This window comes from Rhinopithecus roxellana, chromosome 18 (assembly GCF_007565055.1).
Source record: "Rhinopithecus roxellana isolate Shanxi Qingling chromosome 18, ASM756505v1, whole genome shotgun sequence".
NCBI classification, from domain to species: Eukaryota; Metazoa; Chordata; class Mammalia; order Primates; family Cercopithecidae; genus Rhinopithecus; species Rhinopithecus roxellana.
The window spans coordinates 64,149,993-64,165,809 of NC_044566.1; the positions used below are offsets into that span (position 1 = coordinate 64,149,993).

The 15,817-nt window shown below is 48.7% G+C and overlaps 1 protein-coding gene across 2 annotated transcripts in view; it reads left to right on the plus strand.

The window, feature by feature from the left end:
• Positions 1-15,817, plus strand: part of CRYL1 (crystallin lambda 1) — a 117,121-nt gene that overhangs the window by 80,872 nt on the left and 20,432 nt on the right. For both annotated transcript variants that reach the window (XM_030922129.1, XM_030922128.1), the window contains exons 4-5: positions 1,591-1,752; positions 8,920-9,114. In XM_030922129.1, coding sequence (XP_030777989.1) covers positions 1,591-1,752; positions 8,920-9,114 — 357 coding nt within the window. The remainder of the gene's footprint in view (positions 1-1,590; positions 1,753-8,919; positions 9,115-15,817) is intronic.

The following is a 15,817-nucleotide window of genomic DNA, read 5'->3' on the forward strand; positions in this document are numbered from 1 at the left end:
TGACGCTTTGGAAAGACACCTCAGAAGAGTGGTTCCCAAACTTTAGTGGGAACAGGAATCATCAGGGACGCTTGTTGGAACTGCAGATGCCTGGAACCCACCCCCCGAGACTCTGATTCAGTAGGTCCGGGATGGGAGCCCAAGAATTTGCATTTTTAACAAGCCACGCAGTTGATTCTGATGGGATGGTTATTGCACCACACTGAGAGTCATTCTCCTGAAGTCACTGGGGAATGTTGGGAGGCCCTACCTCCTCCCCTGCAGCACCTGTTGCCCCTAGGTGAGCAGGGACCTTGGTTAGGAGTGACCCCTGGTGTGATCCCAGAGGTGCAGATGTCAGGAGAGGAAGGACAGCTCTAGTATTTCCAAAGCGTCAGAGCAGCTCTTGCATCTTCCCCCTGGTCTGCTTCCATCCACAGCAGGGCGGTGTCCTCTTCATCCTCATGTGGCAGGGAACACGCCTCGCCTGTGGGCCAGTGCTGGGTGTTAGAAGGTATCATCTCACTCTCACTCTAGCTTTGTAATTAGAACTTGAGAGTGGTTGTTATCTGCAGTATTTAATCCAAATTTGCATCTTTATCCCACTTCCCTACCCCGATTAACGTAGTTTTCGATTTTTGGAAGTGGAGATCTTTTTCAAAAGGATCTCCAATTAGAAATGGATTCTCAAGAAGCCTTTTGGGAATTACGGATGTAACATGTTTGTTCATTTCATGAGGATGAGATTTTTCCTTGGAGATCTGTTGATCTGATGGTCAAAGCAGATAAGGAAAATAAATGTTGATGATAACTACTGATGTTTTTAGCAGTTTGCCTGGGGTGCTGTTGTGTGTTTTGTTTGTAGAATCCACCCCCATATCGTTGGCAGACTTTTTTATTATGAGAATTTCCAGGCTATTCAAAATTAGAAAGTACAACAAACTCCCATATATTCATCACCCACTTGCCAGAGTTATCAAGATTTATCATATTTTCCAGCAGCGTTTTCTTGTCCTTAAATCTTGCTGGTGGATTTTGTAAGGCAGAACAAGTAAAATCTTTTCTTCTCCTATGGAAAGGTTCATGGCTGAGGGCCCTATAACAAAAGATAGATGAACGAGAGAGAAACATACAGATGTATTTATTGTAAGTTTTACACGACACATGCTTAGGTTTGATAAAGAATAGACAGTGTTTCAGAGGTATACTAGGACAAAGGGTATGATCTAGCTGGCATTAAACTAGAGGGAAGTTGGCAAGGCCTGTTTGTTCAGATTCTCCCCTGTGTCCTTGCGTCTTCAGAGACAAGGAGATTGTTTTTCTCTGGGTGTAGGGAGGGTACCTCTGGTATGAGGGTCTTATGACCTGCTTCAACGGAAGGGCAGAAAATTCTTTTACAGCCTGCTTTAGGGGAGGAGAGAGCAAAGGTCAGAGGGACCTCCCTGCTTCAGCTGTTTTCTCAAATGCCAAGTTGCCATATTTTGGGATAACATGTCCTGAACCTTATCATTTTCAAAGTGGTTCATTTGAGGAATGAAACAAACATGAAATGCTTTGTTTGGGGCCTGAGTTGAGTGGTCATGAATAGTCATTTCAATGTGTCCTTTTCAGGAGTGTGTTCCAGAAGACCTAGAACTGAAGAAGAAGATTTTTGCTCAGTTAGATTCCATCGTTGATGATCGAGTGATCTTAAGCAGTTCCACTTCTTGTCTCATGCCTTCCAAGTTGTTTGCTGGCTTGGTCCATGTAAAGCAATGCATCGTGGCTCATCCTGTGAGTATTTTAAATCTGGAGGATTGATTGTATCTCATTCTGTTTTTTATTTTTTATTTTTTATTTTTTTTTTTGCGGGGGAGGGGGTCAATAACTTGTGAGTAATCCATTAGTCTTTTAAACTGCTTTATTAAGATATAATTCACTTACACAGTTCGCCCATTCAAATTGTGCAGTTCAGTGGTTCTTACTGTATTTACAGAGTTGCACAATACCAGTATTTTAAAAAAGAATTTTATCCCAAAATTCCTTGGATTTGTATCTGTGTACCTAACGTGCAACGGAATAGAGTGAGCAATGCTTTGAGACTTTCACCCCCAAGTAACTGTGTAGCTGAGGAGACCGACTAATAAACAAATAATTCTACTGTCAATATAAAAGTGCTGCATCAAAAACATATACATTGTGTAGGATTCTATAGATATGTCACTTGCACTGTGTAGTTTACTCAGCACAATTCAGATGGGATCTATTTTGTTAAAATGCAGATTCTGGGTCCCGCTCCTGAGATTCTGACTGTAGGTCTGACTTTAAGGACTTTTTTCCCCTTGTGGTTCCCTTCCACCCACTCATTGTAATTAACTGTGCAAGCTTATTTTCCAGGAGTACATTATGAGGTGCCTTGGACAATAAGTTTCAAATTGGCATGCAAGCACTCAAGGAATCTTTTAGCGGTTAACGTATTGAAGTGAGGAAAGGGGAATGAGAGAGGAGATTCAGTCAATGACATTTGAGCCCCAGCTGTGAGCCCAGTGTGACCCTGGAGAACCAGGATGCCTGTTCGAACGGGAAAAGTGACTTAGCTCAAGCTGTGATAACTATAATAGTACAAAATAGTGACCACACCCTTGGCATCACCAGGTTGTCAGAGGTTCAGATCAGGGAGAAGCAACACAGAGGGCCCAGCCTGGCTAGGAACTGGTTGGGCTGATGAAGGGATGAGAGGGTCGGAGGCTGGGGAAGAGCATAAGCAAAGACCCTGGGCCAAGGACACTCTCGGTGTGCAGAATTATGGGAGGCCAGCCTGGTGGTATGAGCACACATGCCTTGGAGCCATGGGAGAACACTGGAGGGCTCACTAATGGTTGGGTCTGGAGAATCGTGAGGGTTACTCTGAAGAGCTGGGACAGACAGCTTGGGTCCAGAGCATCAGTGTGATGTAGTGGAAGTGCTGCTTGGGGAGGGTAACATGAAGGTCCTTCCTGGGATGAAGACGGGTCAGAGAGGGGAGCAATGAAGTCACAGGAGTCGGGCAGTATTCCGAGCATGAGTGACCAGGGCCTAGGATCAAGAGCTGGGCAATTCCTCTTTCTGAGCAAGAGCCATTTCGAGTGTGGAGGTAACAGATGCCTACCACATCTGTAGATGCCCGCCAGGTTTTATGTGCTAAGAAGAGCAGCAACTTGGAACACCATTTACATAGCTGCATGGTCCTAGGAGATATGATGGAAAGAATGAGGAGTGGTTATAAAATAAGGAGGCTGAGATGCATAAAAGTAGAAGAGAACCCGTCACATTTGGTTACCACTCAAATACGAGTGAGATTAGCATTACGAGGGACCCTAATTGAAAGCGAGTCCCGAGAAGCCTGCCGTGCCTTTGCTTTGGTGACATACCCATGTCTGCAGAAAGGGGTCCTGGAGGCCCCAGCACTTTCGAGGTTGCTGCTTGATTGCTTCAGTGGAAGGGGTCAGCCTCCTAATTTCTAACCCATGTTCTTGCTTCTAAGTTAGTTCAAAACAAAACTAATCTAACAAAGTTGTTCAGAAAATACCTCCTGAGTTCTTTGATGAGACCTTTACTATGTCTCTTTAATTTTAAATTGCCAGATGGGTGAGAGGACACTCTTCTCCCTCACACCCAACCCAGTCCCTTGACCAGCAGGAGCTGGTAACTGTTGAATAATGACACTTTTCTCCCTCTTTCCTACTCTTGTTCCATCCCACTATTGCTCACTTATTTAATGAAACAGCATAAAGTCCAGACCTTATTTTAAAAATTAATCTTCCCCTTTGGGAGGCCGAGGCGGGTGGATCACGAGGTCAGGAGATCAAGACCATCCTGGTTAACGCAGTGAAACCCCATCTCTACTAAAAATACAAAAAATTAGCTGAGCATGGTGGCGGGCACCTGTAGTCTCAGCTGCTCAGGAGGCTGAGGCAGGAGAATGGCGTGAACCCGAGAGGCGGAGCTTGCAGTGAGCCGAGATTGCGCCACTGCACTCCAGCCTGGGCGACAGAGCGAGATTCCGTCTCAAAATAATAATAATAATTTAAAAATATCTTCCTTATTGTTACAAATTATTTTTAAACAAAACCCATGTTAATGAAAGCAAATCAAATAACCCAAATTAGCCATCTTTGGACTTTTCCCTTTCTTTCCTCTATGTTCCAGCTGCCCACCTCTCTCTCTCTTTTTTTCTTTTTCTGTGGCTCTGTCGCCCAGGCTGGAGAGCAGTGGTGCCATCATAGCTCACTGCAGCCTTGAACTGCTGGCCTCAAGCAAGCCTCCTGTCTCGGCCTCCCAAAGTGATGGAATTACAGGAGAAAGGCACCCCGCCTGGCCCCACCTCTTGCTCACCTCACGGGACCTCTAGGGGACTGGACAGGCAGTCCCTACAAAATCAAGACCTATTTGTGATCTCTGAGGAACCCCAGTTTCCACGAAGCCCCCACCCCCACCCCGCAGCCAGCTAGGAGCCCAGCCTGCAGCCCCCAGTCCCTGCTTGGGGCCGTTTGTTTCAATCATTAGTGATTTTTGCCTGGGCCGAAAATAGGATGAAGAAAAAGGAGGCTTGTTCATGCTGTGACAAAAGTGGATATTCAGCAAATTGGAAAGGTTGCTTCTGTCTCTGCCCATACAGAGAAGCCTGCAGCCCTCGTTGCATGGCCACGGAAACGTGTTCCCTGGGGCGGGGCCAGACTTCTGGTCCGTGGATTGGGAAAGGCGCTGGCCAGGCGGGCACGCACTCCCAGCGCAGGAGTTCGGGCTGGGTTTTAGGGTGTGCTTCCAGGACTAGAGCTGCTGATGGCCACGCTGCAGGCCGGCTGTGTTCTGGATATTTTCTTCTCCTGTGTCTTTTGTGTTGTTTCCTCGACTCCTCGTGGCAGTGACTCTGGAATTCCCACGTGGAAAGTCTGGGGGAGGAGGATGTGCCGGCTGGGGCCTGTCAGTGACAACGGTGTGCACGTTGCATCGCAGTCTCAGGCCTTATTGAGCTCTAGTTAGCATTGACAGAGTGGCAGTTTTCTACTGATAGTTGAGGCACACTTTACAAAGAGGCTCCCTCGGTTTTTCTCCTCCTTAGTTCAGTCTGGGAAGACGATGGCCCGACGGGACAAGTGGGGTCTTTGGAGCCCACCAATTACTGTGCAGTATGGACAGGTCTGCCTGGGAAAGGGGCCGCGGCTGGCAGACTGGGGTGTGCGGTGGTCGTGGGGGGAGAGGCCACCAGTTAGCCCCGTCCCCCGCCCCAGCCCGTGCTTGGCCTTTTCGGGCTCACCTCACGCCTGACACTGAAGTCATCTGCCCTGGTATTGTTGGCAAATATTGGACGTATGGGCTTGCTGTTTGCCAAGCGCCCGTGCTGTGCGTCCCTTTGCACATCTGCGCGCCCCTGCGGCCGCTCGGAGCTGCCTTTGACCCTCCCTGCGAGCGCGCCGCGGAGAGGATGGGCTGTCCACGAAGCGTGAAACACCGAGGGCTGGCAAGTCTGCAGCCCGGCTGCCTCCCGCGGGGGCGCTGTCGGCCCTGGGGTCCTCGCCGTTTTGGTTGGTCCCGGCGCCGGGGGAAGGGAGCCTCTGCGGGCGGCGGCGCTGTCGGCGCGGTCACACGGCCCCGGGCGGCGGGGAAGAATGCGCCCCTTGTGCTCCCCCGGCCTGCGCGGGCCCAGGCCCAGGCCCAGGCCCCTGCGCGGCGCTGCCGTGGTATTTGTCTAACCCTTTCGGGGGCGTGTTTGTGAGTCCACCTCGCACATTCCCACACGGAAGGTTGGGGGCGGGGGAAGCTGTCCCCTCTCGTCGCTGGTCTCCTCCCCTCCCCGCTGCGGTGGTCAATTCAAAGGGCACCTGACCTGATTGGCAAGATTGACCTCTTGGGTCAGAGGCCGAGGGCTGAGGTTAGGGAGACTGTGTCCCAGCCAGGAGACCCCAAGGTCCTTTTGCGGCGACTTCGGCAGGTGGACACGCAGGTGTGGATGGAAGTCGGGGTGGATGGAAGTCCGTTTCAGGGGGATTGGGTGGGGCCCAGTCTCTGGCCTCTGCATCCTGCTCAGCCGCGTGCTTTGTTATCGTGGGTGCTGGGGAGCCCTTCAAGATTTTTCGCTGGAGGAGTCCTGAGCAAAGTCCTGTTTTTTACTTTTAAAGTTTGTAACTGTGGTAAAATACACATAACAATCTACCGTCTTAGCCATTTCTAAGTGTGCAGTTGGGAGGCATTAAGGACATTCTCATTAGTTAAACCACCACGACCAAGGATCCATGGAACTTTCTCGTCCTGTAAGACTGAATCCCTTACCCATGAAACCCTAACTTCCCACTGCCCCGCCCCTGCACCCAGCCGTTCTGTTTGCTGCTGTTGTGGATTGGATAGGCTCCCGCCACAACACGGATTGCTCTGGGAAGATGAGATGGAGGGGCTGAGATCCCAGTAGGAGTCCCGTGAAGGGAGTGCAGAATCTATTTGGAAATGGGGGACCTGAGCTGAGGGTGGCGGTAGCAGTGGTTTTTCTGAGAGAAAAGTGAAGACAAGTAACAGGACTTCAGTAGCTGATGGTGTGTCCGGAATTGGTTCTTGCCGGTGGGTTCCTGGTCTTGGTAGGTTCTGGTCTTGCTGCCTTCGTGAACAGCAGAGGTTGGCGTTGAGTGTTACAGCTTTTAAAGATAGCACGGACCCAAAGAGTAAGCGGTAGCAAGGTTTAGTGTGAAAAACAAAAGGAGAAAGCTTCCGCAGCAAAGACACTGCACTTAAGCCCCAGGGTGGGGCGGGGTGGTGACCAGCTTTTATTCCCTAATTGGCCCCGCCCATGTTCCGTTTCTGTCCTATCAGAGTGCCCTTTTTCAGTCCTCCCCGCGATTGACTACTTTTAGAATCCTACTGATTGGTGCATTTTACAGAGCGCCAATTGGTGCGTTTTACAAAGCGCTGATTGGTGCGTTTTACAATCCCCTTGTAAGACAGGAAAGTTCCTGATTGGTGCGTTTTACAATCCTTTTGTTAAGACAGACAAGTTCCCCAAGTTAACACTTGACCCAGGAAGTTCAGCTGGCCTCGCCTCTCAATGGAAAGTGAGAGGGGCTAGGGAGAGGCAGGGGCCAGGAACACTTCTTCTGGCACTGACTTGGGTGTGGGGATGTGACACATTCTCACTGAGATCAGGAACCTCCCAGGGTGCCGGACGGTGGGGGTAACCCACATGAGACGAGTCTGTGCTGGGATGTGCCCAAGGGAAGGCATCCAGCTCCAGGGTGAGGCTGGGATCTGTGTGAGACACGCAGGTGTATTCTGTGTCCTCGAGTCTTGGTGGTGGTGACACCAGGGAGTGGGGACAGGTGGGCCACTGTGGCAGACTGGGGGTCACCATCACTCAGGGAAAGTGTGAGCAGGAAAAATTGCAGAGAAGACTGAGAGGAGGGAACTGGTGAGTTTTAAATAGAAATGCTTTCTAACTCCTTGTCTCCGTCTGTTTTTGCTACCAGCGAGGCTTACAATGTTCGAAAGACCCCAGCCCCGGCATGCCTGCTTTATATAAAATAAAGCAAAATTCATCTGAGAAAGACACACTTCCAGTTCTTCTAATCTTGATTTTTCAAAAGGTCAGAGGTTAGGTATTTCTGTAAGAATTCAGTAAGTGACAGGTGTTTAACCGAGACATCGGTTTACCATCTGTCTATTTGGAAACAGGAGCCGTCTTTTCTTGATTCCTGAGAGGGAGAGCGGGCGCCCAGGACGGCCCTTATTGCTCCTCCCCTCTTCTGTGGGAGTCATCTTTAGATGGAAGCTTTTGCTCATGGAAGCATCACTGAGCAAATGTGACATTCTACTTATCACCCATATGGTGGAGGAAACCCCATTTAAAAGCACCATTTGGGGACCAGTTTCCTGTGGTATACTTGGCTCAGTGCTCAGGCCAGTCCGGTTCTACTAAGCACTGTTTTCTACGAACATTTGATAATTCTCTGTGAGGAATCTGTAAGAACAGTTTCTCAAAGTAAACCAAGAACGCAAGAGTTGAATGGTAAAGTCCGGGGTCCTCCCTCGGGGCCCACTCACCTGGACAGTGCCTTCCTGTCTTGGGCTCGTCGGGGTGCTGGGGCTGCTGAGGTGTGTTGATGCTTGTTGATTTCTAGAGCTGGAAGGTGATGTTAGATTGGAAGAGGCAGATGCTTAAGGTACAATATGGAGGAATTAAGGAAATACCAGGTTTTGGGAAGACACTGCTAATAATTTATTTTTAAGATCATCTGGCACTGTCACTTAGGCTGGAGTACAATGGCACAGTCATGGCTCACTGTAGCCTCCACTTCCTGGGCTTAAGTGATTCTCCCACTTCAGCCTTCCAAGTAGCTGGGACTACAAGTACACAACACCACACCTAGCTAATTTTTTTATTTTTTGTAGTGACAGGGTCTTGCCATGTTGCCTAGGCTGGTCTTGAACTCCTGGGCTCAAGTGATCCCTCCACCTCGGCCTCCCAAAGTCCTGGGATTATAGGTGTGAGCCACCACACCCAACTTGCTAATAATTTTTAACACTGACACAGGAGAATGTCAGAGCCTGTGGTGACTGCAGATGGGAAGACATGATTCTCGGGGGAATGGGCTGCGAGGAAGCTTTGAAGACAAGACAGATGGGAGCAGAGAGACTCTGTCCTAGGGAGGCCAGGAATGTGAAGACTAGCCGTAAACATACAGGATAGCAAGCTGTTCCTCCAAATTCCAACTTTGTATTTGGGGTATTTTTTTTTTTAAATAACACCACACAATTCTGCATCAGGTTCCCTTTTTCTCTCTCCTTTGTGAACAAATTTCTTTCTCAAGTATGTTGTTGTTGGCCACTGAATCTAAAGGCACCATTCCAAAGATGCATCTGCTGCTCTGACCATTCCGGGTGGGTGCCTCAAATCCAGGGTCATCTCCTTGGCTCCCCTACTTCTCTCTCTCTCCTAAGGTGAATCCGCCGTACTACATCCCGCTGATTGAGCTGGTCCCCCACCCGGAGACGGCCCCTACGACGGTGGACAGAACCCACGCCCTGATGAAGAAGATTGGACAGTGCCCCATGCGAGTCCAGAAGGAGGTGGCTGGCTTTGTTCTGAACCGCCTGCAGTATGCAGTCATCAGCGAGGCCTGGCGGCTGGTGGAGGTGTGTGTGCCCTTCCTCTCCTCCTGCCTCCCTTCCTTGCTCCGTTCTTCCCTCCCTCCCGAAGCTGAGCAGGGCAGTGAAAGTTGTTTGTTGGACAGCCTGGAAGCTGGGAAAGTCAGAGGCTGCTTGGTTCTTCTTGCTCTATGCTTTAGAAACAAAATAAAATGCAGCAATTCATTGTCTGCCCGAGAGGTTCTTCTTACAGTCACCTGATACCAGGACGCGATGACAGGCTTCTCTCCTTCTTGCCCTTTCATAGTATTAGACATAATAACCCGTGTGGCCCACTGCATTTTCCCACAGAGTCAGCTTTTACCCCTCAGTGTTATAATTTTTCAAGAGGAAAAAAATTATATTTTGTGTAAACTTCTGTCTCCTGAAGGAACCTAATTGTTTCAAGAGCTTGAGAAAGAAATGATGAATAGACTTGTTAGAGTAAATGCTTGTCTTACATATAAAGAGGAAATGATATATAAATATATTTAACATCATCCTCTAATGAAAGGATTTTACATGGAGGTGAAGAAATGGCCTGGCTGCACACATTCCCGTGTACATTTGCATGAGGGGTCCTGGCACCTGGGGGAGATAGGTCAGCTGGACCCCAGGACGAGGCGGAAAAGTCTCGGAATCTGGGAGTGGAACTGTCCAGCCTCCCTCATGGCACTTGCCCAGCTTCTGCAGGGGGAAGGCAAGACTCTGCCCACGCCTGTGTTGCAAAAACATTGTGGAAGGCTCAAGGGCCGGAAGTACCCAGTTGCACAGCGTGGGGAAGACGCTGCTCGGGCTCGAGTCATCTGCACCTGGCTCCACAGTCCCTTGTTTGGACTCGCATGGACACAGGCTGAGCCTTGCTTGAGATGGCAATCAGGAAGCTGACCGTGCCCTAGCTTCCTGGAGTGTTGCATTTCAATTTCCCAGCAGTTCTTCCAAACCAGGCAGGTGTGCGTGACAGACGTGGCCTCCCGCAGCCTGCTTCTCATGTTGGGTTCCCTGTTAGGTTCACTGTCTGACTGGACTGTCAGGTGCATTTGCCATGCAGTTGCCTCGATTCTGTGTCTTGATCTTTAAATCCACTTAAGGCTCCTGTGTTTTCAAGAAACAGTGCTCAGATTTCCACTGTTGTGGCGGCAGTTTGAATTTCCTAGTAATTCCTTGAATATCAGTCAGTGTCAACGAATTTTTGAAGAAACACTGATCTATCAGAACCTTCTTGGAGATTTATTTAAAATATTTCCATTTGTCTAGAAAAGGGGAACAACTTTAGACTCCTTGCCCATGTTCACTTGTTGAATTAAAACCTTGTGGGGTTTTACAGGCAATCTCAACTTTTTATATGTAAGATATTTTAGCACCCTGAGTAAAATCTTGCTTTCTCCAATCTGAAAGGTGTGAGCCCATTCAAGGAAGAGTTTGGGATTCTGGTGTAAGGGGATGGGGTGGGAGGTGTACACAAAGAACTCTCCATTGCAGAAGCCATGGAGGACTCTGGTGTTTCCTTTTGCTGCTGGAGGAGGGCAGGCGGGAGGGGTGAGTTGGGCTGCTCTGGTAGTTCTGCTGACTCACGATGTCCACCCTGCTTTCGGTTGTCCCGCTTCATGGGTCATGGCAGCCTGAGTGACACTGTGTTACTGGCTAGCAGGAACGTTCTTACTCCTGGCTTTCCGCGGTGACATACCTCCTGAGAAAGTGAAGCCTGCATATGTCTCTGTGTTGGCTGCTGTGGGGACTCACATGCCTGGAGTCCCTGTAAGGAACTGAGTGCCAAAATCTAGCAGGATACAGTTTGTGACAGAACAGGAAGAGGTCAAGAGAAATGGGAAACTAAGACAATGTGAATAAAACTCAAAGAATTACCTTGGTGAAAGTCTAGAAGATAATTTGTTTCTAAAAATAAGGATGATCTATCTATAGGTAGCGGGCCCCAGGCAGTTCTAGAAACTGCAGGTCCTCTCCTGGCACGGGTGGGGTGGGAATGGCACTGCCCGGCGCCTCGAGCCCCACAGGGATGACTTCCAGGGTGTGAGGGGCTTTAGTTATGGGGCAAGGCTGGCAGAGAGGGAACATGGAGGAGTTCGGGGAGGAGGGAGGGCTTGGCGTGGTGCTGACCTGGACCATAACCACTCAGTGGCAGCACCTCCGTTGGCCAGCTACTTCAGGAGCAGGGTCACGACCAGCGTGCCAGCACTCCAGTAGCAGGTTGGAGTTTGACCCTTGCTTGGCGTGTTAATTGCGTAGAGCCAGGATGTTCTCAGGGTAAGAGAGGGGCCAGGTGACTTGGTTCAGGGCGCTGGGGGAGCCTGCTGGAACTGGAGCACTGGTCATGACCTTGCTCCTGAAGTAGCTGCTGACATACACTCCTGAGCATCCACGTGGATACCCTGTATTCTGTAAGGCTCCGGGGCTGCGTGGCAGAACCATGCCTTGTCTCAGTGTGGCCCTAGAGAAATCTTGCCCACCATGATTGTGCCAGCCACAGTGTGCCTCCCACCTAGCAGACAGTGGTGTACCTGACACAGTTCTGGTGGGTTGTTTTAAGGATTCTTGACTTCACTGTAGGAAAATCTATGCTGCTGTGGCCGGTTTCCATGCCAGATACTACAAGTCAGCAAACGTGAGCAAACTTCTCCAGGGCCCCACCTCCCCGTCTCGCAAATCTGTACGGTTGCTCCAAGCCACAGTTGAACACAGGGTGCAGTGACACCCCTTTGACTCACAACTTCCAAGCCAGATGAACTTGAATTTTCATTTTGGAGTCTTTCAATAGTTGAACATATATTTGGTGTTTTCCAAGTTTACCTCAAAACTTTCAAGAGCAACTTTTAATAGAAAAAGGAGCAGAATTGGGGAAGTTTCACAGAAGAGACTAAGTAGGCTTGTGCATGTTTTAAGTTGAAAAGCTCCAAAGGCCTTGCAGAGCTTCTCCTTCTCAGTGAGGCCTGGCATGGGTTCCATGTGTGGCCAGAGTGCCTGGCCCCTGAGCTTTGACTGTAGTGAATGGGATGAGCGTTGGCAGGGGCAACCAGGGCTCACTGCCCTTCTAGGACTCACTGGTGTGGGCGCTTCTGTCTTAGGATCCTCTGGGCTCACAAAGTAAGCTGAAGTTCTGTTTGACCCTTGCGTGGCACGTTAATTGGGTAGAGCTGGATGCTTGCAGGGTAGGAGAGGTGCCAGGTGACTTGGTTCAGGGTGCTAAGGGAGCCTGCTGGAAACGAGCTGTGTGCCTCTGTCCAGGCATGTGGGTACTGGGTCAGCAGGTGAGGAAGGAATGCCGATCCCTGCCACCCCTGCCATCTGCAGGTGAGGCAGCTCTCCACAAATCATAGGAAAGTGTGAATTTCCAGGGGTCTGACCTCCAAGTTGAGGTAGGAGCTACAACAGGATGGAAGGATGGCTTGCATTTCCACCCGTGACAGTGTCTTGCTGCTGACGTCAGGGTGGGGCAGAAGAAGCTGCGTTGCCATTCACTAAGTGGTGATAACAAGGGATCCCATGGATTGACTTTTGCGTGTTCAACTAGCCTCACATACTTGGAATAATCCTACTTGGGATTGCTGGATTCAACCTGGTTATGCTTTGTTGTGAATTTTTTTTGCATCTAAATTCATAGGAGATATTTGTCTGCAGATTTCTTTTTTTTGTACTGTCTTCATTTGATTTTGGTATCAAGGTCGTACAGGTGGAGAAGCCCAATGCTTGGGACCAGAAATATTTAAGATTTTGGATGTTTACAGATTTTGGAATATTATATACTTACTGTTTTAGCATCCCTAATCCAAAAATCTGAGATCTGGAATGCTTCAGTGAGATTTCCTTTGAGTATCACGTTGGTGCTAAAAAAGTTTCAGATTTTGGAGCACTTTGGGGTTCGATTTTCAGATTAGAGATACTCAGCCTGTTCCGACTGCATAAAATGAATTGGGAAGTTCTTCCTCCTCTCTATTTTCTAGAAGAGATTGTGTATAATTTTTGTTAATGCATTTTTAGATATTTGGTAGAATTTTCCAGTGAAACCATTTGGGCCAAGGTGGGGTTCTTTTCTGGGCGCTTTCTCATTATGAATTTAATTTCTTTAATGGTTGTGGAACCATTTGGATTGTCTGTTTCATCTTGATTGAGTTTTGATGGTTTGTCGTTTCTGAGAAATTGGTCCATTTCTTTTAACAGGTTAAGAGCGTAAAGTTCTCGGTAGTCCTCCTTTTTATCTTTCAATGGCTGCAGGGTCTGTAGTGATATCCCTGGTTTCCTTCCTGAAATTGGTGATTGGTGTGTTCTCTCTTTTTGTCTTTGTTCTCTTGCTAGAGGTTTATCAATTTTATTGATTTTTTTTTTTTTTTGAGAAGCAACTTTCTGTCTCATTGATTTTTTTTTTCCTTTTATTTTCCCATTTTCAGTCTCACTCACTCACTCTGGGACCATATTTTTACACCTGCAGCCAAGCATTAAAGAGACATTCTAAGAAAGGGGCAGGGGTAGCAGGGAGGCTCCCTCACTATGGCACCTGCGCAGCTCTGTAAGTCCTCAGACCTTCGTGGCGTGGAATGGACACCGGATAGCCAAGGAATGAAGGAGCCAGGTCTGTGGTGCCATCTCATAGATGTTCCCTCCGTTTTCTTTCTCTTCCCAAATCTGGCTTCGGATTCGGGATGAAGCAGCCCTGTGGTCTTGGAAATGCCAGATGGACATGTGTGGCCACAATCTACTGACACTTACTTCCCCTGCCAGAGGCATGCTCCCTGGGTGACAGGATCTTACTGGCTGGGATATCATTTCAAGTCTACATTTTTAAGGCATTAGCATAATGAAGGACATTGTGTTGTGACAGTAGACTTTTGGCTGGACAGTAGCTGAGTTTGTTGCCTGTAAATTCTTTCCCATGAGGACAGGGTATGTGGAGGTGCCTCGGAATGAATCTGCAACCCTCGGCAGGTTCTCAGCCTGCTGGTGTGAGTTGGTGGTGATGGGCTTTGGAAATTGCTGACCTTGGGTTCTGCCTGTCCTTCTGAATGATGTCATCCCTGTGTTGGACTGCTGTCCTTAGGGCCTGGGCTGCAGAGACTGAGTTCTTGGTCTCTTGATTTGTCAGGGCGGGTGTGGTCTGGGGCACCTGGATGGGGCCCTGAGATTCCAGAACTTCATCATTGAGCTTTATTTCAGACACCACTGCCAACTGTTAGGAGACATTGTTTTAGTTAATGAAGTGTATCTCAAAGATCGTGTAGTAAAATTGGCAGATGAGGCTTGTTGTGGCAAACTTACTCAAAGGTTTCTGTTGAATATCATTGGTATGCAGATACCACGTCCCTGGCTGTGTATGTGTCTCTATGTGTCTCGTCTCTTGTTTCTAACTCTTTCTCTCTGACCCCAAGCTCACAATAGATACATATGCAGCTAGCCGGGTGCAGTGGCTCACGCCTGTAATCCCAGCCCTTTGGGAGGCTGAGGCGGGCAGATCATGAGGTCAGGAGATTGAGACCATCCTGGCTAACACCATGAAACCCCGTCTCTACTAAAAATACAAAAAAATTAGTCAGGCGTGGTGGCAGGAGCCTGTAGTCCCAGCTACTCGGGAGGCTGAGGCAGGAGAATGGCGTGAACCCGGGAGGCGGAGCTTGCAGTGAGCTGAGATCGCACCACTGCACTCCAGCCTGGGCGACAGAGCGAGACTCTGTCTCAAAAAAAAAAAAAAAAAAAAAAAAAAAAAAAAAAAAAAAAAAAAAAAAAAAAAAAAAAACAGAAGATACATGTGCAGCTCTAACCAGCTTCTACTTAGTTGGAGATTCTCATGTGGTCACTGTGTAGTTGTGATTCACAGTCCTAGTTTTAAGACACTGAATACCTCTGGTTATACCAAAAGATGTAAAAATTGATTTTAAAAAAGTAGCTGGGCAGGTGGCACACGTCTACAGTCCCAGCTACCGAGGAAGCTGAGGCAGGGGGATTGCTTGAGCACAGGAGTCCAAGACCAGCCTGGGTAACATAGTGAGACCTCTTTTTTTTTTTTTAAATAAAGATAGACTTAATTCACTTTTAATTAAAAACACAAACATATTAGAATGAATGAACAATATATTGTAACTGCACAGAGGATGAGAATCGCTCTCCCAAATCAAAACCTCACCCAGCCAGACCTGCCCTGCGTGGACTTGCTGGAGAGCGATGCCCAAGGGAATCTCCCTTGTCATACTGCTTGCACGCTTAGCATCAGCCACCCGCCTCCAGCCGTTTGACTTCCTGAGCAGGGATGCAAATTGTGATTCGGTTTTCCTTTTAGGAGTCATGGGCCTGTGTGGGCAGAAGCAGGTCCCTCAGGAGGGATACCTGGAAACAGCCCTCCCCATGACTGATTGTAGCTGACCGCCTGTGCTTGGGTGTATCCGCTGGCCGACTGTACAGTGGGGCCTCTGTGTACCAGGGCCTGGTCTCGTGCCGTCGGCCGGGTTTGCGTGTAATCCGCTGCGTTATGAACTGTTATGCTGCAATTAGAATGTAAATCAGAAGCTCCTTGCAGACTGGGAGGTTACACAAAGGGGAGGCAAGGGCATGAACATATTCTGGGGGGAAGATGGCCTAAAATGTTTACATTTGCTGCTGTAACTACCTCTTACATTTCTCTCACATGTGCTGTGTTCACTTGGAGGTGAATGGTCCTTTGACTTCTTCTCTCCTCTTACCAGCCAGCATTCCTATGGGTCTAGTTCTC